Source organism: Bos indicus x Bos taurus, chromosome 2 (assembly GCF_003369695.1).
Source record: "Bos indicus x Bos taurus breed Angus x Brahman F1 hybrid chromosome 2, Bos_hybrid_MaternalHap_v2.0, whole genome shotgun sequence".
Taxonomy (NCBI): Eukaryota; Metazoa; Chordata; class Mammalia; order Artiodactyla; family Bovidae; genus Bos; species Bos indicus x Bos taurus.
In genome coordinates, this window is record NC_040077.1 from 127,274,388 (window position 1) to 127,298,338 (window position 23,951).

At 46.1% G+C, this 23,951-nt stretch overlaps 1 protein-coding gene and 2 non-coding genes across 5 annotated transcripts in view; 2 read left to right on the top strand and 1 right to left on the bottom strand.

Moving 5' to 3' along the window:
• The window catches only part of LOC113878888 (RH-like protein IC), a 40,875-nt gene extending 17,464 nt beyond the window's left edge, over window positions 1–23,411 (top strand). The window contains exons 4-10 of one of the 3 annotated variants that reach the window (XM_027520042.1): window positions 2,396–2,543; window positions 3,539–3,645; window positions 4,365–4,502; window positions 7,464–7,597; window positions 15,385–15,464; window positions 19,372–19,445; window positions 23,211–23,411. In XM_027520042.1, coding sequence (XP_027375843.1) covers window positions 2,396–2,543; window positions 3,539–3,645; window positions 4,365–4,502; window positions 7,464–7,597; window positions 15,385–15,464; window positions 19,372–19,445; window positions 23,211–23,237 — 708 coding nt within the window. In that variant the 3' untranslated portion in view covers window positions 23,238–23,411. Of the gene's footprint in view, window positions 1–2,395; window positions 2,544–3,478; window positions 3,646–4,364; window positions 4,503–7,463; window positions 7,598–15,384; window positions 15,465–19,371; window positions 19,446–23,210 lie in introns of all 3 variants that reach the window. The other 2 variants (XM_027520035.1, XM_027520053.1) reach the window with 2 other exon arrangements.
• Window positions 14,294–14,400, bottom strand: LOC113881873. Its single transcript, XR_003508191.1, has one exon. It is a non-coding gene; the product is annotated as a U6 spliceosomal RNA (small nuclear RNA).
• Window positions 17,747–17,818, top strand: TRNAG-UCC. Its single transcript has one exon. It is a non-coding gene; the product is annotated as a tRNA-Gly (tRNA).
• Window positions 23,412–23,951: the final 540 nt, after the last annotated feature.

Consider the following 23,951-nt stretch of genomic DNA (forward strand, 5'->3'; position numbering starts at 1 on the left):
AGAGGGAAAGACTGCCAATAATCAATAAAATAGGCAAAAGAGATAGCATGTTGAAAGTGAAAGTATTAGTCGCTGTCATGTCCAATTCTTTTGACCCCATGGACTGTAGCCTGCCAGGCTCCTCTGTCCATGGAATTCTCCAGGAAAGAATAATGGAGTGGGTTACAAGTTCCCTGGGTCAGGGGAACTCCCCAACCCAAGGACTGAACCCACATCTCTTATGTCTCCTGTATTGCATGCGGGCAGATTCTTTGCCGACTGCTCTATAGCAGGGCTCTATAGCATGATAGATAGTGATAAGTACAATGGAGGAAAAAACACAATGAAGGAAGAAGATAGGAATAGTTGGGAGAGGGGATAAGGTGTTAGAGAGAGTGGCCAGGGAAGGCTTCATTGGGCAAATAATTTCTGAGTAAAGAGCAGGTGGCAGCAGGTGTGCAAGTCACGTGGGTATCTGAGGACAGGGGCAGATCAAGGGCAGAGCTGTGGGAGTGGTCTGCATCTTTCAAGAGTAGGATCTTATTACTGACACTATTCCTTTTAATTTTTTATTTTATTGTTATTCTTTTTTGGCTGCATCATGCCATGTGGAACTGCCCTAGCAAGGGGGACTAGGAATCTAACCTGTGTTCCCTACAGTGAAAGCATGGAGTCTTAACCACTGAACCACCAGAGAAGTCCACTGATACATTGTTTAGAATTGTTGGTATATAATGATAATAAGCCTGCAATGCAGGAGATCCATGTTCCATCCCCGGGTCAGGAAGTTCCCCTGGAGAAGCGAATGGCAACCCACTCCAGTATTCTTGCCTGGAGAATTCCATGGACAGAGGAGCCTGGTGGGCTACTGGCCATGGGGTCACAAAGAGCTGGACTTGACTGAGCGGGTAACACTTTCATTTTCAGCTGTAATAAAAAGGAGATGGACTTTTAGTTGCTTTTATTATTGTTTTAAATTCTCAACAGGCAACACATCCCCTTATTGCCTGTACCCAGAATAGAGCACTCCCTCTACTCTGTACTCCAGGCAGTAGAACAGGTGATCCAAAGTGCTGCTGACATGAGAGCATGGCTGTGGCTTTGAGGAAGAGCCAGGGAATGAGCAGGAGGGGAAGTCAGAGGGGTTGTGGGACAGCAGGTCACGCAGAATCCTGTTGGTCATAGTAAGAATGCCTACTTTGATACTGAAGGAGACAGGTGCCATTGGGGGATTCAGAGCAGAAATGTGCCATGAGCTGACTTAGATTTTAACAGGATCGCTTTGGCTGCTACATGGAGAAGCCAGTTGGGGGACAAGGGTGGAAATAGGGAGACCAGTTAGAAGGTTATCACAACAATTTGGGCAAGTATTGAAGTCGGTTTAAACCAAGGTGGGGGTCACTGGGGCATGGCAGTAAAAATTCTGCCAAATCTGGATATTTTTTTGAAGGCACAGTGGACAGGACTTAACAGTAGCCCACTGAGTTATGAAGGGTTACTAAATTTGATATTTGTGTCAGGGGAGTGTGTAATTTCCTCGGTTCAGTCTTGCCACAGCAAAAATTTGAAGTGACGGACGGACCAGTGTTACAGCTCCATGTTACAGTGTAGTTTTATTTAGAAAGCAAAGGAAAATAATCCTTGAGGGCAGGTCGACCCAAAAGACAGGAGAAGAAGAGAAGCCCCCTTCCTCCTCCTTTTATATATTTTTTTCTCCTCCCTCTGAGCCTGCCCTATGTAAATTGGGCTAGCCAGGAGGGCTGTTTGTTTAACCTCAGGTCCTCACTCCTTTGTTCTATTTTCACGGGCTTTTCCCTTCTTTGTCTTTTAGCCACCACCATTCTGGACTCCTTTTTCCTATTCTATCTACCTAACATTTGTAAAACAAAATTAGTACATAGCTTGAATTTTCTGAAGACTTTAGCTTGGTATTATAAAATCTCTGGCAGCTTCATGTTGCAAAGTTTATGTTACTCATACTCCATGCAAAGAGTTGAAATTCTGCCAAAATGCAGCAGTGGGGTACGTGTCCATGTAGCTTTTTCCCCAGGTAAGTGGACTTCGGCCCAAAGCATTCAAAGCCAACCAGAGGGGAGTTCCCTGGCAGTCCAGTGGTTATGACTCAGCTCTTTCACTACTGTGGCCTGGGTTCAGTCCCTGGTCAGGGAACTAAGATCCCACAAGCCGAAAGGTACAGCCAATTAAATAAATAAAGCCAACCAGAAAACTACCAGGAATAAATAAATACACAGCAACTCATGGGGCTCCTCGGAAAGGGGGACTGCTGGGTGGAGTCAGTTTCCTGACTTCAAGTCATGCCTCTTGAATGAAGGCAGAACTTCCTAAATGGAACGCAGGGATTTCCCTGGGAGCAGAGGCTGCTGATGCTCACTGCTTCCACTGGGTTTTGTTGCAGATGAACATGCATGTAAGCATGATGTATATGCACATGTTTGCGGCCTATTTTGGGCTGACTGTGGTCTGCTGCCTCCGGAAGCCTCTGCCCAGCGCATCAGAGGACAAAGATCAGACAGCAACGAGCCCCAGTTTGTTCACCATGCTGGGTGAGGACAAGGTGATGTGGGTGGGCTCAGATCTGGGGTGAGCAGGAGGCTCCAAAAGGGCTCTGCAGAAAAATCTCTCTGCTTTTCCAACTTTCCCTGGGTGTCTGAAGCCCCTTTGTAATGACCCATTTCCTCAAGCAATGTTTGATGAATTCACATCTTTGAAGGAAGCATTCCCCTCTAGGGAACCTCTCTTCATTGATACCCAGAAGAGAGGAGAGACTTGTTACATCTCAGTTTAAATGAGGTTATCCGGGAACTGCCTTGGTGGTCCAGTGGTTAAGAATCCGCCTTACAATGCAAGGGGGTGAGGGTTCAATTGCTGGTTGCTAACCAAGATCCCACATGCCCCAACTAAGACCTGATGCAGCCAAAAATAAATTTAAAAATAAATAAATAAGATTAGATTATCCAATCCTTTTGTCCTTAACTTAAAGAAAAGAATTGGATGGATGAAAAAAGGCAGACTTGGGAGTGGAGCAAAGAATGGGAGCTGGAAGAGAGAAGTAATAATGTCTAATCTGAAGGGTTTTGGTAGAAGTGATGAACTTAAGGGCTGGGAGAGGCTTAGAGGAAGGAAATCGGCAGTGAGACTGCCAGCAGGCAACTGAATACCAGGCCGTGGGGCCAAGTGGAAGAGTTCCATTAATTTAAAAAAAATAAGCATGTGGCCATCATAGGCTAGAGTCAGGAGGCTTGGGTTTTGGTGATTTCAACTCTCTGGGCCTTACTTTTCCTTGCCCATAAAGTATGTTAGCTGGGCCCTGCCGACTTAAGAATTCAGAGAGGAAACCAGACTTGTCCAAAGTTGGTGAGCAAGAAAGTAACAGAGATGAGACTGGCCAGGTCCGGGAGCCTCCTGTCTGAAGTCCCCCGAGACTGAGGCTTTGGAGCAGGAATACTGGTTCTGGCCACTGACCCTTTCTGGTCCACAGGCACCCTCTTCTTGTGGATATTCTGGCCGAGTTTCAACTCTGCTCTGCTGCAACTTGCAGATGAAAGAAACATGGCCGTGTTCAACACCTACTACGCCCTGGCGGTTAGCACAGTGACCGGCATCTTAATGTCAGCCTTGGCTCACCCTCAAGGGAAGATCAATATGGTGAGGAGAAGGGCTGGCCCTTGGGCAACACTTGGGTCTTCTAGGCCATATTCATTCATTGGCTTCTATTTTGGGGGGCATTTACTCGTGTTCTTTGTCAACATTGGGCTCAGAGTTTTACATAATTCTTAATTCACTTAATTCTTACAATAGCCGTAACAGTAGGTACAATCAAAGGGCTTCCCTGGTGTCTCAGTGGTAAAGAATCTGCCTGCCAATGCCAGAGATGTGGGTTCGATCCCTGAGTTGGGAAGATCCCCTGGAGAAGGAAATGGCAACCCACTCTAGTATTTCTTGCCTGGAAAATCACATGGACAGAGGAGCCTGGGGGCTATAGTCGATGGGGTAGCAAAAGAGTCAGACATGACTCAGCAACTAAACAACAACAGTTACAATCAAAGCCCCCTTTTTCTGGTGACAAAGTTAAAGCCCTGAGTGGCTAAGCATCCAAGGATACATAACAACTAAGTGTGAGCATGGTGAGGATATTGAGTAACTGCTTTCAAGGTAAACGACTCCCGATCAGGGTGACTGCTCCCTGAGCCCGAGACATGGGGTGAGACAAGACCATTGATGAAGTTTCAGCAGGGGGGAGGGGCTGGTTTCAGGATCAGAGATGCAGGGAGGATGTTATAGTGTTGTCTTGCTATCAGCTTACCAAGTAACTTAGATGCTGTCCTCTAGCTTACTTCATTCACCCACAAGCTATTCCTTTGCAGACTCACATCCACAAGGCAGTGCTGGCAGGAGGTGTGGCTGTGGGTGCCCCTTCTTACCTGATCCATGCTCCTTGGCTTGCCATGGTGCTGGGATCTGTGGCTGGGATGATCTCCATCGGGGGATTCAGATACCTGCAGGTAAGGAGCTGGGCGACTGATACCTGCTGCTTTGGCCTTACGCCAAGGTCCAGGCCCCTAGACCGTGGTGGGCCATCACGTATTGCTATGCACTGCATTAGGCGCTGGTTGGCAGCTTCTCAATTTAGGCACTGGTTGGCAGCTTCTCAATTTAGCTTCAGAGCTTGGGTGAGGGACCTGTCCAAGTTGGATGATGCTTTTGCTAAGATCTGGGGAGCAAGTAACAGAACCAATTCAAGGTTGCTCAGGAATAAGGGGGATTTGTTATAAGGCTACTGGGACACCACTGAACCCAAGGATAGGAATGCTGCTGGGAGCCCAGGAATGACTGGCACCAGGGGTGGGAGTGTTGTGGGGAGCCCAAGAAGTTCCTGCTCTTCCTTTTTTGCTTTTCCTGAACACCCATTTTATTTTCACTCTTCCTTCCTCTTCTATTCCACATGGTGGAATGTCATCTTTCTCTTCAAGAAGGCAGCCATGTGAAATTTCTTGGTACCAACCGCAAGTTCTTTGGAGAAGGGATTCATTGGTCTAACTTGGATAATGTGCCCATCTTTGGCAGGGGTGGGAGACAAGGCACGTGATGCATATATGGCTTTTGTCCATGAACCATGTGAAGGGATATGGGAAAGGCAGCACCCAAAAGAGGGGTGCTGGGTTGATTATCCAGGTCATCTTCACTTCTGATTGTTTAGTTCGTCTTCTGAGTGGATGGATTTATCCTCCTTCAATATTCAACAGATAAGATCACAATGCTCCATCAGAGCCCATTTGTTACAACACACTTCTAAGAGAAATATTTAAGAACAACAAATCTTCATAGGTTTGAAGACTTGATGGAAGAAGAGGGAATAGATTATTGGTTGACACAAGAAGCTGAATTTGAATGAACCATGGATATTCAGGGAGGCAGTTTCAATCCCAAATAGGGAAGAATTTACCAACAGCTCAATCTGACCACAGACGGAGCAGTCTGCTTTTCATCTCTGAAGTGGAAACACACATCTTTTATCTCCTCTGACTTTGAGGCCCTCTGATGAAAGTAAGATGTGCACAGCCAAACATGTGTCATAGGAATTTCCTAGAAGTCCAGTGGTTCAGACTCCAAACTTTGACTGCCAAGTGCCCGGTTCAGTCCCTGGTTGGGGAACTAAGATCCCTCAAGCTATAAGGTGTGGCCAAAACTCGTGTATCATGAGTTATCATCAGGCTCAGTGTCCATCATTTTCTCTGTGCCTCAAGTTGCTTGATTCTATCGCCAGGGGAAGGATTCAAAGATGATTCACTGATTTTTTTTTTCATTCATTTGCTCAACACATTTAACAGACATCCTGTGTCCCAAGCTGTAGTGTAGTGAAGAAAATGGATAAATAAACACAGCACAGTTTAAGAACTGCTGCTGCTGCTGCTAAGTCGCTTCAGTCATGTCCGACTCTGTGCGACCCCATAGACGGCAGCCCATCAGGCTCTAGAGCACATCTAAGCTGGCCTGAGATGGCTCAGGAAATGCTTCCCAGGGCACAGGATGTCTCAGCTAAGCACTGACAGGGAACTAATATTCACCAGGGAAAGAAGTGGAAAATGTCCTCCAGGCAGAAGGAATAGTGTGTTCAAAGGCTCAGTGGTGAGAAGAGCATGTGACCCAACCAAGACACAGATGTTCTTTTGGCTGAAGCATCAAGTTCATCAGGGAGTGTGTCTCTCACCAGAGCTTTGAGAGATGGCTGGTGCTCAGGAACACCTCCTGGGGGAGCTGAAGAGTCTGAATTGTTAATCTGAACACAGTGAGGATTCTGAGGAGGGAACTAGCCTGATAAAATTTGCATTGGAGGCCTTTCCTGGTGGTCCAGTGGTTAAGATTCCACCTTCCAATGCACGGGTCATGGGTTCAATCTCAGGCCCGGGAACTAAGACCCCATACACTGCAGGGCAACTAAGCCTGTGTGTGTCACACTACTGAGCCTGCACACCACTAGTGTCTGTGTGCCACAGTGAAAGACCCTGTGTGCTGGAACTAAGACCCAACGAAGCCAAATAAACAGATATATTGTTTAATTTGCATTGGCCTCCACATCTGTTGGCTCACGGCCATCTGGGAGGCCACGTGATGAAATGGAAGGAGTGCTGACTGGGACTCTGGTGGAGTGGTCAGCTTCTTACCTTTCAATCAGCCAAGTAGTCTCTTGGATGGAGTTAAGTTTGGGCTGGACCAGTGGGTTTCAATCAACCGCTGGGGACATGGACAATGTCTGGAGACAGTTTTGGTGGATATACCTGGGAGAGGGCTGCTTCTGGCATCTAGAAGGTATAGGCCAGGGATACTGCTGAACCTCCTATAATGCACAGGAGGGCCCCTCAGTGAAAGAAAGTGAAAGTGAAAGTCGCTCAGTCATGTCCAACTCTTTGCAACCCCATGGACTATACAGTCCGTGGAATTCTCCAGGCCAGAACACTGGAGTGGGTAGCCATTCCCTTCTCCACGGGATCTTTCTAATCCAGGGATCGAACCTAGGTCTCTGGCATTGCAGGAGATTCTTTACCAGCTGAGCCACAAGGGAAGCCCAAGAATACTGGGGTGGGTAGCCTACGCCTTCTCCAGGGGATCTTCCTGACCTGGGAATCAAGCTGGGGTCTCCTGCATTGCAGGAGGATTCTTTACCAACTGAGCTCCCCCAACACAGCCCCAAATGTGAGCAGTATGGACCATGGCCAGCAGCACTGGTATCATCCGGGACTTTGTTAGAAATGTAGAATCACAGGCCCCAGACCTACTAAATCCAACTCTGCATTTGGATGAGCTGCCCAGATGCTGTGAGTACACACGCAAATCTGAGAAGTACTTATTTAGCTGAGCCCTAATGCCCATCCCCCGGATGCCCTGGATGCCAAGGGTCTGGGAAAGGGTGGGGAAGGTGTAGCAGTCCCACATGTAGCTCTGCTGATGATGGTGTTTGTCCCCAGGCGTGTCTTCAGCGAAAGGTGCAACTCCACGACACCTACGGCGTGCACTACACCTTCGGCTTGCCGGGTCTGCTTGGAGGGATTGTCAACATCATGCTGATGGCGCTTCAGGCCCAGGGAGTCGATAAGTCCACGTGGGTCACTTGGCTCAGCCCCCTGTCACTCCATCCATCTCAGGAAGCAGTGTGCCCAGAGTCCTTGGCTGGGGGTGAGGGCCATACACTCAGGGCCAGGCAGTCAGAAGGCTTCAGTGAATATCTGTTGGCCAATTTATTCCAAAATTCCAGATAAGTCCCCACCTTGTATGGACTGTCCAGGTCACTTCTTTCTAAAGCAGTTAGCTTAAGTGAAAGGAAAAGCTGATAGTCCTGCTGCTGCTGCTGCTGCTGCTGCTAAGCCGCTTCAGTCATGTCCGACTGTGCGATCCTATAGACGGCAGCCCACCAGGCTCCTCCGACCCTGGGATTCTCCCGGCAAGAGTACTGGAGTGGGTTGCCATTTCCTTCTCCAATGCATGAAAGTGAAAAGTGAAAGTGAAGTCGCTCAGTCGTGTCCGACTCTTAGCAACCCCATGGACTGCAGCCTACCAGGCTCCTCCATCCATGACATTTTCCAGGCAAGAGTACTGGAGTGGGGTGCCATTGCCTTCTCCATGATAGTCCTGAGGCCTCTCCAAATGTAGACAGAGGAGGCAGTCAGGCCCAAACCAACTGAGTCCATTTCTCGGCCCCTGGTGATTTAGGTGGTGGTGAAATAACCATGAGGTCTTGACCTGGGCCACGCTACCTAACCTCTCTGAGCCTCTGTCTCCCCATGGCAAATGAAGATAATGGTAGTACTTCCTCGCATAGGGGTGTTGGATGCTAGGCACTGTGTGGTTAAAAGGATTTGATATGTGATATGTTCATGTAGGAAAATGCTGAATATTGCTCATCCCTGGGACCCAGAGAGGAAAAGTGTGTGGTTAATGTCTCAATTGTGAGGTGGGAATGTGGGTCCCTGGACCAGAGTCAGGTCCCACACCCCCCAGGCAATCAGATCAGATCAGATCAGATCAGTCGCTCAGTCGTGTCCGACTCTTTGCGACCCCATGAATCGCAGCATGCCAGGCCTCCCTGTCCATCACCAACTCCCGGAGTTCACTCAGACTCATAGACAGCAGTGATCAGAACTCTGACCATAGCTTTCTGAAAGTTGTTATCTTCTTGTTCTCGCTTTCTGGGTTTTTCTTCTGAACTTATCTTCTGAATGTGGCTCACACATAATGAAAGAGTGACTTGTGCATGATACAGGAATAGATTTTTCCAGATGAACCCATACAGTGATAACAACAATAAAATTACTGATGACAATCAGGACTATTTATTGACTGCTTTCTAAGTACTAGGCATTAAGCTAAAATCATTAGGTGTACCATCTTATTTAATCCTCACAACTACCTGGTGAGGTGTTATTAGCTTTCCCTAAGAAATGATACCTTGGGGGAGTTAGCTGTCTGAAGTCACATGGCTGGAAGCTGGCTGTCGAGGTGGTGAGCACCAGCGGTGGGTGATGAGAAATTGTGTTTGGAAGCATCTCAGAGAAATCATGGAGAGCTAGTTCCTTATAATTCCAACAACAGAGACAACCATAGCCCCAGATTATAGGGATCATCTATGAGCAAATGAGACATACATCCTTGAGCTGCTTAGGGATGAGGAGGATCCCATTTGGGGATGAGGAGAGGATGGTGTATGTGAAACAAGGCATCTCAGTAACGGACTCCAAAGGTGTTCCTGCTGCTGTTTTAATAACTGTGTGACTGTCGGCAATCTCTTTCCTCTCTCCGGGGCCCTGAGTCCCCCTCTATAAAACGACGGGTTGATCTAGCAGGGTCCTACACTCAGATGCCTGTAGGGACCAGGCTGCTGCTGCTGCTGCTACTGCTGCTAAGTCGCTTCAGTCATGTCCGACTTTGTGCAACCCCATAGACGGCAGCCCACCAGGCTCCCCTGTCCCTGGGATTCTCCAGGCAAAAACACTGGAGTGGGTTGCCATTTCCTTCTCCAATGCATGAAAGTGAAAAGTGAAAGTGAAGTCGCTCAGTCATGTCTGACTCTTTTTCGACCCCATGGACTGCAGCCTACCAGGCTCCTCCGTCCATGGCAGGTAAGGTTAAAAATGAGACCAACAGGGGGAGGAAACCACGGGCATTTGTTCTTCAGTGCCCGGCAGCTTAAACCATCCAGAGACTCGGGATCAGTATTGTCAGATCTAATGACTTTTTTTTTTTTTTTAAACTTTACATAATTGTATTAGTTTTGCCAAATATCAAAATGAATCTGCCACAGGTATACATGTGTTCCCCATCCTGAACCCTCCTCCCTCTAATGACTTTTAAAGAGAAGGCAGAAATCCAGAGTTATGCACATACTCCCCAAGTATTGGCAAAAGATTCAAAATCATTAGAAACACATGCGTGCTAAGTCGCTTCAGTTATGTCCAACTCTTTGCGACCCCATGGGCTCCCCTGTCCATGAAATTCTCCAGGCAAGGATACTGGAGTGGGTTGCCATTTCCTTCTCCAGGGGATCTTCCCGACCCAGGGATCCAACCTGGGTCTCTTGCATTGCAAGCAGATTCTTTACCATCTCAGCTACAGGGAAATCCCCCATTAGAAACACTGTGTGAACCAAATTCTGCTTGTGGGCTGCTGACCTGGAACTTCTGGATCACGTGCCCTCCCCTCCCCCGAATTCTGTGATTCTCTGGCTCTCCCAGAACAGTGGTTCTCAACAGCAACAGTATCTCCTGGGACTTGTTAAAAATGCAAATCCTCCCCTACCCCAGACCCACACAATTAGACCCAGCAGTCTGTTTTCTCAAGTCCTGTATGTGCTTCTCCTGCAAGTTCAGGTTCGAGAGGTGTTGCCCTATAGCAAAAAATAGAAACAAAGCAAAACAAACAACCAATCCGCTGCTAAGGGATTAACAACTGGCTTTCTGGTGAAACAAAGCCCTGACTTAGAGCATTTACTGATTACTCTGGTGCCAATACTCTCACCATGGCTGATTTCAAGCCATCAAAGGGATACTCCCAAACATGGAGTTGAGAGGAGATGAGAGCTGCGTGAGCCTGACTCCAGCACCGTCTCCAAGTCAAGTCTCATCAGGATGAGACAGCTGAGGACCAAGTATTAGTCTTCTCTCGTCTGCAGGAACTTGGCAAAGGGAAGGGCACAGTGACAGCAATGACCTCTCTCGGGGTGGCCTCTGGTCTGCTGGAAGTAAAGGGCACAGGCTTCGGGGACAAATAGAGCAGGGTCACACTTAACAGTTGTGTGACTTTGGGCATGGTATTCAAACTCTCTCTAAAGTCTCAGTTTTCTATCTGTAAAATAGGATGATAAGATGCACATCCCAGGGCTGCTGTGAAGATTCAGCAACATATAAGAAAGGGCTCAAGGCTTCGCTAGTGGCTCAGACAGTAAAAAATCTGCCTACAATGTAGAAGACTTGGGTTCAATCCCAGGAGGAAATGGCAACTCACTCCAGTACTCTTGCCTGGAGAGTCCCGTGGACAGAGGAGCCTAGTGGGCTACAGTCCATGGGGTCACAAAGAGTCAGACACCACTGAGCAACTGACGCTTTCACTTTCTTACAAGAAAGGGCTCAGGACAGTGCTTGGCAGGTAGTAAACACTCAACACACGGCCCCTTTCTTTAAGATAGTTACTGATGCTGCTGCCTCTGTAAGAAGGGCATCTGGATGTAATGGAGATGGCGAGAGGACTGGTCGTCAGAGCACTTCCCAGGAAGTGTGGATCAGCTGCTTTAGTAGCTCTGTGTTATCGGACACGTCATTCCAAAGAATGACTTTTCATTCTTTCCACGAACAGTATTTGTCCATTTCCCTATTCAGGTGAGTGAGTGTAAATGAGTCAGATGCTGTGCCTGGAGCCTGGATGGAGCATTTTTCACAAATTGTGGGATTTTAAGTGGTGTGAAGACACACTTGAAAAGCACCGGATCACGCAGTGCAGGCGCCCTTTTGCAGTTCTCACGCAATTGGTTGATTACATCAGGGAAAAAGGCTTCCCTTAGGGCTGTCTCCACACTATTCCCACCCTCGCTGACCTCCAACTTCAACAACAGCAGAGGAAACCTCAGTCTGAGATTTGCCCCGGCTGCTGCATCTAAAGGAGATTAAAGCAGTATTTTTTTTCACTGTGTCTTGGTTACCTCCTACTTCTCTTCCATTTAAGCTAGTGACACAAAGTTCCTTTTAAATAGATTTATTAAAATTTTTTTTAAGTTTACTTAAAGAAAAATATATGGGCTTCCCTGGTGGCTCAGATGGTAAAGCGTCTGCCTGCAACGTGGAAGACCTAGGTTCGATCCCTGGGTTGGGAAGATCCCCTGGAGAAGGAAATGCCAACCTACTCCAGTACCCTTGCCTGGAAAATCCTATGAACGGAGGAGCCTGGTAGGCTACAGTCCGTAGGGTTGCAAAGAGTCGGACAGGACTGAACAACTTCACTTTAAAGAAAAATATTAAAAACAAATCTCTGGGACTTCCCTGGTGGTTCAGGGGTAAAGAATCCGCCTGCCAAGGCAGGAGATAAAATCCGCATGCTGGGTGGTCACTAAGCCCGAGCACCACAACTACTGAGCCTGTGCCCTAAGCCCAGGAACTGCAGCTGCTGAAGCCTTGCACTCTACAGCCTGTGCTCTGCCACAAGAGAAGCCACTGCAATGAGAAGCCTGAACACCACAACCAGAGAGTAGCCCCCGCTCGCCACAACTAGATAAAGCCCACACTCAGCAATGAAGACCCAGCGCATCCATAAACAAATAGATAAATAATAGTATCCCTGGAATGCAGACCTGGCCAAATCTGAGAAGGGAGCCCGCCGATGTGGAGATTTGGCCACTTTTGTGGGTAGGCAGAGCTGCCTGGTTTGAATCCCTAGAAACACCCATTCCAAGCTACGTAGCTATGGGACCCTTGGTTCACTTTCCTAACCTGCTCCTCCCATTTGTGAAGGAGGGACTTTCAGATGGTGAACTGTAGAGGCTGAGGCCCTGGCACAAGGAGCCCACCCTGTGTGGGGAATGTTAACACAGCCATTTCTGCCTCATCCATTTCCACTCTCAGATGGCAGTAGGATAGAGGGAATTTGGGTTGTAAGTAGCAGATTTGGGTTTAGCCTTTAATCTACGTACAATGCAGGAGACCCTGGTTCGATTCTTGGGTCAGGAAGATCATCCGGAGAAGGGAATGGCTACTCACTCCAGTATTCTGGCCTCAAGAATTCCATGGACTATTCCATGGGGTCGCAAAGAGTCGACACGACTTAGTGACTTTCGCTTTTCAATTTTATTCTACACTTACTACTTTTTTAAGAAACTTTTTTCTTGTAATACAATCTACTTCCAGAATAGTCAAGTATCATAAGGGTTGGCTTCCCTGATGGTCCTGTGGTAAAGAATCCACCTGTCAATGCAGGAGATACAGGCTCCATCCCTGGTCCGGGAAGATCCCACATGGCACAGAACTAAGCCTGTGCTCCACAGCTATTAAGCCAGCGCCCTAGAACCTGCGCTCTGCAAAAAGAGAAGCCACTGCTATGAGAAGCCCACATACTGCAACCAGAGAGTAGCCTCCACTCACTGCAACTAGAGAAAAACCCACGCCGTAGCACCAAAGCCCCAGCACAGCCAAAATAAACAAAAAAAATTTTAAATATATCATAAGAATACCACTTAGTGACTTCTGACACAGCCAATAACCAGCACACAGAACTCTGTGTCCTGTCCCAGGGCAACCACTAACCTGACTTCTAAGAGCAGCAATCAGTCTTGCCTGTTTTTGTCCTTTGAATGCATAAACTCATACAGGAGGTCTGCTCTTGTGTTCTTCTTGGCTTCTTTCACTCAACTTTGAAGTTGTGAGATCCATCCATGTCGTTATCTCTGTAGATTGTTCATTTTCATTGGCGTATAACATTGATTTGTGCTTGGGCTTAATTGATAAAGGCAACTGAATGACAACATGGAGAGGTCAACGTCATTGAACGGAAACTTCAGTGTTCCAATTGCCCTGGAAATGAGAGGCAGGACATACCATGCAGGGACACGTGAAAGCTTATCACATGCAGGGACCAGGCAGTAGAGAGAGACGGCAGCAGAGACTATGTCTTTAGGACTAGAGTGGCAGGGGAGGGACACAGGGATGTCCCCTATAGGCCGAAAGTGAAAACACAAATGTTAGAGCTTGCAGTTGGGGGCTTGCAATGAAAGTTGACTTATGAGAGATCGAGGTAAACAATGTTGACACTTAGTTTGGCCCTGCAATAAATGAGTGGCAAATACAACATTTAAGAAAACATAGAACAGAGTTCCATTATATGAACACAGCACAATTTACCCATTGTCGATGAGCAATGGGTAGTTCCTAGTGTGGAGCTAGTATTGTTGTTATGAATGTGCTAGCACTTTTTTTTTGAACCTACAAATGCGCTTCTGTTGAGTGTATGCCTAGAAGTTGAGTTGGATCGTACAGTTTTCATACAATCTGCTTCAGTGGATACTTTCAGTTTTCTATTGGGGTTTATACAGTAGAAACTGAGAGCTTCCTTTACCTAATATATAATTTAGACATCAAACTTACTGTTTTAATATTCATTTGCTTGATGACTACTTAAGCGTAGTACTTTTTTTGGCATTTGAATACCTCCTCTTTGGAAATGTCTGTTCAATTTCTTTTGCCTACTTTTCTGTTGTACGTTCTGACTTTTTCTTATTGATTTCTAGGAATTTTTTTTTTCCTGGGGTACTGAACCAGGAAGCAAAAATATGGAACACTTCACGAATTTGCGTGTCATCCTTGCGCAGGGGCCATGCTAATCTTCTCTGTATCGTTCCAATTTTAGTATATGTGCTGCTGAAGCGAGCACTGATTTCTAGGAATTATTTAAAAATTCTGGATATTGGTCTTTTGTCAGATATATGTACTGTAAATAGCTTCCCCAGTTTTGTGGGTTATTTTTCACTTTCTTAATGATGTCTTTTGATGAACAGAAGTTCTTAATTTTATTATAGTTCAATGTATCATTGTTCCCTCTATGTTGAGTTCTTATGTGTCCTGTTTAAGACATTTTTGCCTACTACAGGGTCACATAGATGTCCTCCAAGGGCCGCTTAATAGCTTATTTATTTATTATTAATTTAGTTTTTTTAATTAGAGGCTAATTACTTTACAACATTGCGGTGGTTTTTGCCATACATCTACATGAATCAGCCCTGGGTGTACATGTGTCCCACCATCCCAAATCCCACTCCCACCTACCTCCCCACCCCACCGTTTAATAGTTTACAGTGAAGCCTTGGGGTTGCTTTGAAGGAGAGAAGACAGGGAAGTATGTTCAAGGGGGGGTGGGCAGGGGAGATGGGTCTGTTGGCCAAGTTGTACCCTATCTTGCCCTTATAGACATAAAACCTTTCTTTTTCTTGCCCTGAGAGACATAAAACCTTTATCTTTAATTGCCTAATGAGGAAACTCAGGACTCCAAGGTTAAGTGCCCAGGGTCACACAGCTAGTGACAGAACTGGGACTTGAACTGGGTTTTCTGACTTATGGCCTAGTTCATTATCCACGAACTAAACTAAGCCAAAGAGGATCTTGAAATCCCTCCTACGTGTCTGAGCAGCTTTGCAGGAGAGTGATGGGAAGGGGCTTCCTGGGGAGGGACATTTGCTCTCCTGGCAGCCTTGCTGGCAGCGTCAGGAGAGTGATGGGAAGGGGCTTCCTGGGGAGGGACATTTGCTCTCCTGGCGGCCTTGCTGGCAGCGTCAGTACTGATGCACATAGTCCTTTTGATCCCCAGTGGTCTTTGCGGCCTGATGCCCCAATGTGACCACCTCTGCTTTGTCATTTCTAGGCTCGGCTACAAGGTACTCATCGACCTCGGGGCGCTGGCCTTCACCATCGTCATGGGTGTGGCCTCTGGCCTCTTGACAGGTCAGTGTGAGACCACCCTTCTTCCACCATCGTCCAGGGCACAGGGTCTGGGCTGAGATTGCAACTGCCCCATGGTTGGGCATGTATGTGTCCATTTCCTTCCCCATGAACCCACCCCTTCAGCTCCAGCCAAATAAGGCGAAGGGCTCATATCTTGATTTAAAAAAACAAATGAACACAGAATCACAAAATTTCAGAATTGGGAAGGCCCTCAGAGGTCACCTGAACACTATAGCCTCTTGAGCCCAGGACTGGTGATTTCACTGAATTTTGTACAGAAGACTAAGGAAACCCTGATGCTTACAGAGCTTACCTTTTATTCCCTGATAACACTTATACTGCTATTTTGTTCAGCAAATAGACGAGGTACTAGGGACACAGCAGTGAACAAACCAAATTCCCTGGTCATACCGAGTTGATACTCTAGGTGGAGAAGGAGCTTTCACCATAAACAGAAAAAAATATGGTACATCAGATGGTGATAAGCACTATGCTGAGAAATAAATCAGGGTAGGGAAATGCAGAGTCATGGTGAGAGTGGGGTGCTCTTTAGGAAGGGTGGTAAGGAAGGCCTATCTAAGAAGTTGACCTTTAAGCAAGGACTTGACTGCAAAGAAGGAGGGAGACATACTGTGTATTTATTTGGGAGAAGAACTTTCCATGAAAAGGGACAGCAAGGTCAGAGGCACTGAGGCAGGAGCATCCTTTGCTTGTTTGGGGAATAACAACGATGTCAGTGTAGCCGATGTAGCTGGAGAGATGGGGAGAGGGGAAGGGGTTGGAGACAGAGTGGTAGCAAGGAGCCAGATCATTCTGAAGATGAGAGGCCATTAGAGGTCTGTAGGCAGAGGACTGAAGTATGTTTTTACTTCTGCAATGTGACAGAAGAGCAAAGAATCTTGCAAGTGTGAGTGTGAAAGTAGCTCAGTCATGTCCAAATCTTTGCGACCCTCTGGACTGTAGCCTACCAGGCTTCTCTGTCCATGGACTTCTCCAGGCAAGAATACTGGAGTGGGTAGCCATTCCCTTCACCAGGGGATCTTCCTGACCCAGGGATCGAACCCAGGTCTCCCACATTGCAGGCAGATTCTTTATTATCTCAGCCACCAGGGAAGCCCCCAAAACACACATGGCATGTGGGATCTAGTTGCCTGACCAGGGATCAAACTGGAAGTGCAGAGTCCTAGCCATTGGACCACCAGGGAAGTCCCAAAAGAATCTTGGGGAGACAGCAATTTGCCTCTTACTTATACACAAGATGAAAACATGCTTTCTGTCCAGAATTGTTCACTGTTATTCTACAGGTAAATACCTTTTCTTGGTTAGACTCTCACATATTGTGTCTCTAAGCATGGAGTGAACGCCAAATAAGAGACAAAATAGCCAAAGCAGACACTAAAGAATGGTGTGACCTTGGGTGAATGGTGTGACCATGTCACTTTACTCTTTCAAAGCCAGGCATTGGCTGGCTTTCTATAAAGTGGATGGATTATAGTAACTAATCATTTGGCATCCTTTCAGCTCTAAAACATGTATGATAGTACTTTTTCTGGGCCACACAGCATGGTTGGATGGCGTCAGTGACTCGATGGACATGAGTTTGAGCAAACGTCGGGAAATGGTGAAGGACAGGAAAGCCTGGCATACTGCAGTCCAAGGGGTGACAGAGTCAGACACCACTTAGTGACTGAACAACAATGGCATGCGGAATCTTGGTTCCCTGACCAGGGATTGAAGCCATATCCCCTGCATTGGAAGCACAGAGTCTTAACCATTGGGCTACCAGGAAAGTCCTGAAAATGCTTTCTGGAATTTTCGAGAATGAGATTGGCTAGAATTGCTTTAAGGTACCAATTGGCCTCAGCTTTCAACAGAGTCTGAGACAACTGATTAAATGCAGATGAGAACAAGGCCTCCTGCCGTAAGTTTACATTCTATTGGTGGTGGCAGTCCAACCCCAAAGAGAGTTGCCAGGTTTTTGAATTTTGCCAGAATTCTGCCAACTCAGAATTCAGAATTAACTGAGCATCCTGCATCTTATTTGGCAGTCCTACACCTGGGTGCTCATGCCATTCACCACTGCAACCAGCGTAGACCAAGTGACACTGAATTGTGCTGTCTTGTAAAGCAACTCAGAGGGCTTCCCATGCTTCACTGAGATCAAGAAAGAGAATAAAGACACTCCTATTATTCCTTTAAGAGTTAAGAACAATGAGCTTTCATCCTTATATGTTGCTTTCTACTTGAGGAAACTGGTGATTGAAAAGTACCTGGACAGGATTTCCCTGGTGGCCCAGTGGTTAGGACTCTGCACTTCCACTTCAGCGTCGCAGGTTCAATCCCTGGTCGGGGAGCTAAGATCCTGCATGCCACTTGGCCAAGAAAAGAAAAAGAAAGACAGCCTTCCATGTGTTGTGTACCACAAAGACATTCCCTAATATTTCCCCAAGTTAAAAAAAAATTTATGTGGACAGTATAAGGGGAAAGAGGCCTCCAAGAAGCCAGGATGGCACTAAATTGACCCCCTAAAATCAAGCATTTTACCCATGAAGAGACCCCTTTCTGTGAAGCCCTCCCATAGGCACTTAGGTAAGAAACAATCTTGGCGACTTCCCTGGTGGTACAATGGTTAAGACTCTGTGCCTCCACTCCAGGGGCACAGGTTCCATCCCTGGTCAGGGAAGTAGGATCTCACATGCTGTGTGGTACAGCCGAAAGAGAGAGAGAGAGAAAATAAAAAGAATCTTATCAAGCATGGTTAAAGGTTTTCCCAGTTCAGGCAGATTAAAAATAGCAGATTAGAGGTAGGTTTCCAGAGGTGAGACACACTGCTAGAAGTTAGCAGTAAGAACAAAGAGCCTAGCAGGAGAAAATAAATTCTTAAAACCAGACACAAGAACATGAGAAGCTTGGGCTGCCAGAGAACAGGCCAGTAACTTTCAGCAGCTGTGGCCCTTCTCCACGTTATACAGCGCCTTTGATAATTGGATATTCCTATCAGCAGCTCTAATTTTTTTTTAAAAGTCTAAATGTGTTCAGTGTTGTCTCACAAGACAAGAAAATATATTTTAGATGGATTTTCATCAGTGATGAGTAAGCCTCAACTACCTGAAAAATATATGTAGGCAACAGAAGTTCATTTATGAGTAATTCTAGCTAAATGAGGTGTGTCGATTACACTCTCCATGCCAATATCAGTTAAAGGCACACACTGTGAGAGGCAAGTGTGAATGAGCACACGCCTACTCTTGTTAATCTTACTGTTTAATATACTGGGATGGATCATCATTAAAAATGCACAGATAAGTCTATCAATGGCGTTTCCCTGCTTCACATGAAAGGTAAGCATGACTTTATGTCCTGGAAATTCCACTTTGAGCAGCTGGGGGAATACACAGGGCCCTAGCTCTCTGGGCAGAGGTGGGACGGCTGACAAGAACAAGCACAGAAGCACATGTTATTACCTGCTTTCCTAACCAGTGGAATCTGGAGCTGAGGTCACTGTGACTTTCTTGGAACCAGGGAGGATGAACCTGCGAGGGTGGCTGTTTGAGTTGCTCTCCATGGTAGCTCTTGTGTTTAAATGAATCAGCTTTCAAGTGGGGCTTTGTCCAACAGAGTCCTTCTTCTCTGTCTTGGGAAGCGTGTTAGATCCATGACTATCATATACCTCTCAGTATAATCTAAATACTTTGGATATATTTGTTCTTACCAGTTCCTTTTAAAAGATCTCTGTAGAACTAATTAAACTGATCCAGGAAGGACAGTGCTTCAGTGTGTCTATCTCTAGGTTGTGGAAGATAAAAGGATTTCTGTTGAGTTATCATAGGTGAGATACGATAGTCTGATTAACTTTGAGACAATGCAATCCTCTAAATGTGTAACATTTATTTATGAACTTAAACAGGTTTGCTCTTAAACCTCAACATATGGAAATCAACTCACAAGATTCACTATTTTGACGACCAATCTTTCTGGAAGGTAAGATTTTTAACCTATTAATGTCATAGGTTTGGAGTCAATGGACTTAAAGATACCTGGGGTATGTACGTTAACAAATGAAAATGAAGTAAGGAGCACTGGAGGAGAAGCAAATCCACAATACGTGTGAGTGTGCGTGTGCGTGTGTGTGTGTGTGTGTGTGTGTGTGTGTGTGTGTTGGTGGGGGGTGGGGAGGTAGTAGATGCTCCCATCTCCCTGATGCCTCAAAGTCACTGAGGGTCAGGGATGTGGGAACTGACCCTGGCCACATCTCCTCCCCATCTGGAGTCACTGAAGTGGGCTAATAGTTCGAGAGGAAGGTGATAGAATCCTGCGCTGCAAACGGCAGAGGCCCACAGGGGCCAGGAAGTCCAGTCCCCTCATTTGCTGGACTTCGGAGCGGAGCCATGACTGTCTAACTTCTGAGAGGAAGAGAGGGATAAATTACAGCCAGTGGACACGAGAAAGCTTGTAGTACAGGGATCTGGGGTCAGTGAGTCAAGAGACATGCAGCTCGACTAATCGCTGACAGTCTAGGTGACATTGTAGGGCTGGGAAGAAGGTCAGGGCTCGTTCCCTGAGACCCCACTGCCTTCCACCCTTTGACCTGCACTCGCAGTTCACAATGTACTCTGATGTGTGTTGCCTTAGGTAATCTCACAACTGATGCTGAGGTTGGCCTTCTCACCCAGCAGGCCAAGATACCGACCACTAGGGGGACACAGAAGCAGCCTTATTGCGGACCTTGGTATTCAGGTCTGTAGGGGCCAAACTGAGAACCTACAGAGAAAACCCACCTCTTCTTCTCCTTTATCTCTGTGCTCCTCTTCCTCTTGAAACAGCTTTCTGGAGGTATACTTGACAACAAACTGCACATATTAAGTATATAATTTGATATCTTTAAACATATTTATACACCCCTGAAACCACACCATGACCACACCAAGGTAAGAACATATGTGTCAGGACTTCCCTAGTGATCCAGTAGTTAAGAATCTACCTTCCAATGCAGCGGGTGCCGGTTCAATTGTTGGTCAGGGAACTAAGATCCCACATGTCCCCGGGCAACTAAGTCCATGTGCTGTAACTACTGAGCCCTCCTGCCACAACTAGAGAGGCTGCGTGCCACAATTAAGAGCTGTGCGCCGCAATGAAGGATCTCATATACACAATGAAAATCTTGCATGCCGCAATTAAGACTTGATGCAGCCAAATACATAAATAATGTTTTGAAGGAAAAGAACATATTCACCATCAAAGATTTCATCCTGCCTCTTAGAAACTGCTCCCTCCCAACTCCATCCTGTTGCATCCCCAGGCAACTACTGAACTGCTTTCTGTCCCATGGATTAGCTTCAGTTCAGTTCAGTTCCGTTCAGTCACTCAGTCGTGTCGTGTCCGACTCTTTGCAACCCCATGAACCACAGGACGCCAGGCCTCCCTGTCCATCACCAACTCCCGGAGTCCACCCAAACCCATGTCCATTGAGTCAGTGATGCCATCCAACCATCTCATCCTGTCGTCCCCTTCTCCTCCTGCCCTCATTCTTTCCCAGCATCAGGGTCTTTTCCAATGAGTCAGCTCTTCACATCAGCTGGCCAAAGTATTGGAGTCTCAGCTTCAACATCAGTCCTTCCAATGAACACAGGACTGATCTCCTTTAGGATGGACTGGGTGGATCTCCTTGCAGTCCAAGGGACTCTCAAGAGTCTTCTCCAACACTACAGTTCAAAAGCATCAATTCTTCTGTGCTCAGCTTTCTTTATAGTCCAACTCTTACATCCATACATGATCACTGGAAAAACCATAGCCTTGACTAGATGGACCTTTGTTGGCAAAGTAATGTCTCTGCTTTTTAATATGCTGTCTAGGTTGGTCATAACTTTCCTTCCAAGGAGTAAGAGTCTTTTAATTTCACGGCTGCAGCCACTGTTTCCACTGTTTCCCCATCTATTTGCCATGAAATGGATTAGCTTACCTTTTCTCTAACTTTACGTAAGTGGAACCACATGGCATGTATTCTTGTCTGGCTTCTTTTACCAAGTGTAATTATCCTGGGATCACCCACGTGGTCGTGTATAATCTGCCTCATCTTGAATCAGCTTCTCTCTATAGCCACTGGCTTCTCCCAACAGCCAGTCTCTCCCAGGCCCCTGCGAGTGCTCTTGTCCCTTTAGCAGAAGCAGGGTAATCCAGTGAAAGGACTCAGGAAACTGGTTTAATCCATCCATTCATTCCACAAGTATTTATTGAGCAACTGTTATATATGAAGCACTCTGCTCATGAAGATACCACAAATAGGACAAATATCCACCTCAATTATTTGAGCTGCAGTAAATACTTGCTGAACAAATGAAGGGAAACTGGGGAACCCCATCTAACACCAGCCCCAGCGGGAGCAGGTGAAATAGAGTGTGTCCCTGGTACAGTAAGTCCTGGATTCTAGTCACTTCTCTGCAAGGTCTGATGTAGGCAAGACCTTTGACTTCTCTCACTGGTTAAAAAAAGAACAGTAACCTTTGTTCTACCTCAGGGGGTTGTTCTGAAAGTCAAATGAGGTCATGATATCTGTGACTACATTCTGTCTAATGCAAGCCACCACGTGATCATGAAAGTTTATGACTAGGGGTTTCAGTTCAGTTCAGTCGCTCAGTCGTCTGACTCTTTGCAACCCCGTGAATCGCAGCACACCAGGCCTCCCTGTCCATCACCAACTGCCGGAGTTCACGCAGATTCATATCCATCGAGTCAGTGATGCCATCCAACCATCTCATCCTCTGTCGTCCCCTTCTCCTCCTGCCCCCATCCCTCCCAGCATCAGACAACCACAATGGAATGTGTTAAGTCTCACAGCCATCGCTTACTGCAAGCCTACTGTTTCCGAGTCTGTGCTGGAAGCTTTTCAACATTATCTGATTTTTATCCTCACAAAAACTCTGCGTAAGAATAAGTCTTCCCATCTAAAGATGAGTCACTTGTCCAAAATGACAGAGCTAGTAGATGGTACAGGAGGAAGCTGAATCGGTGTCTGTCTGGCTCCAGAGACACATGTGTGTATGTGTGTTGTGTGTTTTGATCAGCTACTAGAGAATGGCTATTTCTCCTCCTGATTTTTTATTTTTTTTTACAGCTGAGTAGAACCATTTTTTCAGCAGGATAATACTTACAGCTTGCATTTGAAATGCAAGAATATGAACTTCCCAAGCTGATAAATCCAGGAATGATTTTTTTTGTAAACTACCCAAAAAGACATCTTAAACATTATAAAATGCCCTTATTGTAGGTCATAGAAGCAGACTACTAGAGGTTAGAAAGGACATTCCTTCACTGATTGCCCAGATCATGCTCAGCACTTCCTAGGGTGGGACACTCACCAACCCCAAGGATACCCATCTCATCCTTGGATGACAGATGACACTATCGGGTTGGCCAATTAAGTTCATTCAGGTTTTTCCATAAGATGTTATGGAACTACTTCACATGGTGACTTGTCTCCTTTCACCGGAGGTGTTCAAACAAAAGCCAGGTAGGTGACCATGAATGATCCATGTAAAGAGCTGTATGAAATGAGATTTACCCAAGAAGTCTTCCAATTCAGACTTTTTGAAAGAACTTTGTGATAAAGGTTATTTGTTATAAGGCCTTTGTGATAAAGTAACATTTTGGGCAACATAAGTTTCAAAAGATCAAATCAGAATCAGTATGTGTACAATATTGAGTGTGTAAGGGTGCATCTGTAATAAAATGTTCACTTTCCTTTTACAGTTTCCACATTTGGCTGTTGGATATTAAGGGAAAGCATCCAAGAGAAACAAGGCCTGTTTGAAAACAAGACAACTTTTCACCGTGTGTGTGTGTGTGTGTGTGTGCAACCACTTGTTATAGCAAAGTCTCCTTATGTACAATGAGACAGGTCAGAGATAGATTTGATACTAAGAATAAAAGACTAAAAACTTAATAATCTTATAATGATTTTAAATAATTGTTTAGTTTCATGAAAGATGATGCTATGAATAGTCTTGGGTACAGACACGTGATGGTGGTGGGTTAGTTGCTCAGCCATGTCTGACTCTCGTGATCCCATGGACTGTAGCCTGCCAGGCTTGTCTATCCATGGGATTCTCCAGGCGACAGTACTGGAGTGAGTTGCCATTTCTTTCTCCAGAGGATCTTCCTGACCCAGGAATCGAACCCAGTTCTCCTGCATTGCAGGCAGGCAGATTCTTTACTGATTGAACTATGAGGGAAGACATTAAGATTTTGGTTCAATTTTATTGACAATTCCTAGATTTTTTCTTGTGCTTAATAAAGTATTTAGCTACACAGCTAACTCACCTGTATCAGCAGAGCAGCTGATATAAAACAAGGAAAAACTGAAGACTCAGATTTAATCCTTGCTGACATTATGCTTTTATTCCAGTGGTTTTACAAGGAGTTCTTATTCCCTGAGCACATCCTGAATTTAACTGTAGGGAAGACATTTGTGATCCAACGTGGAGACAGACT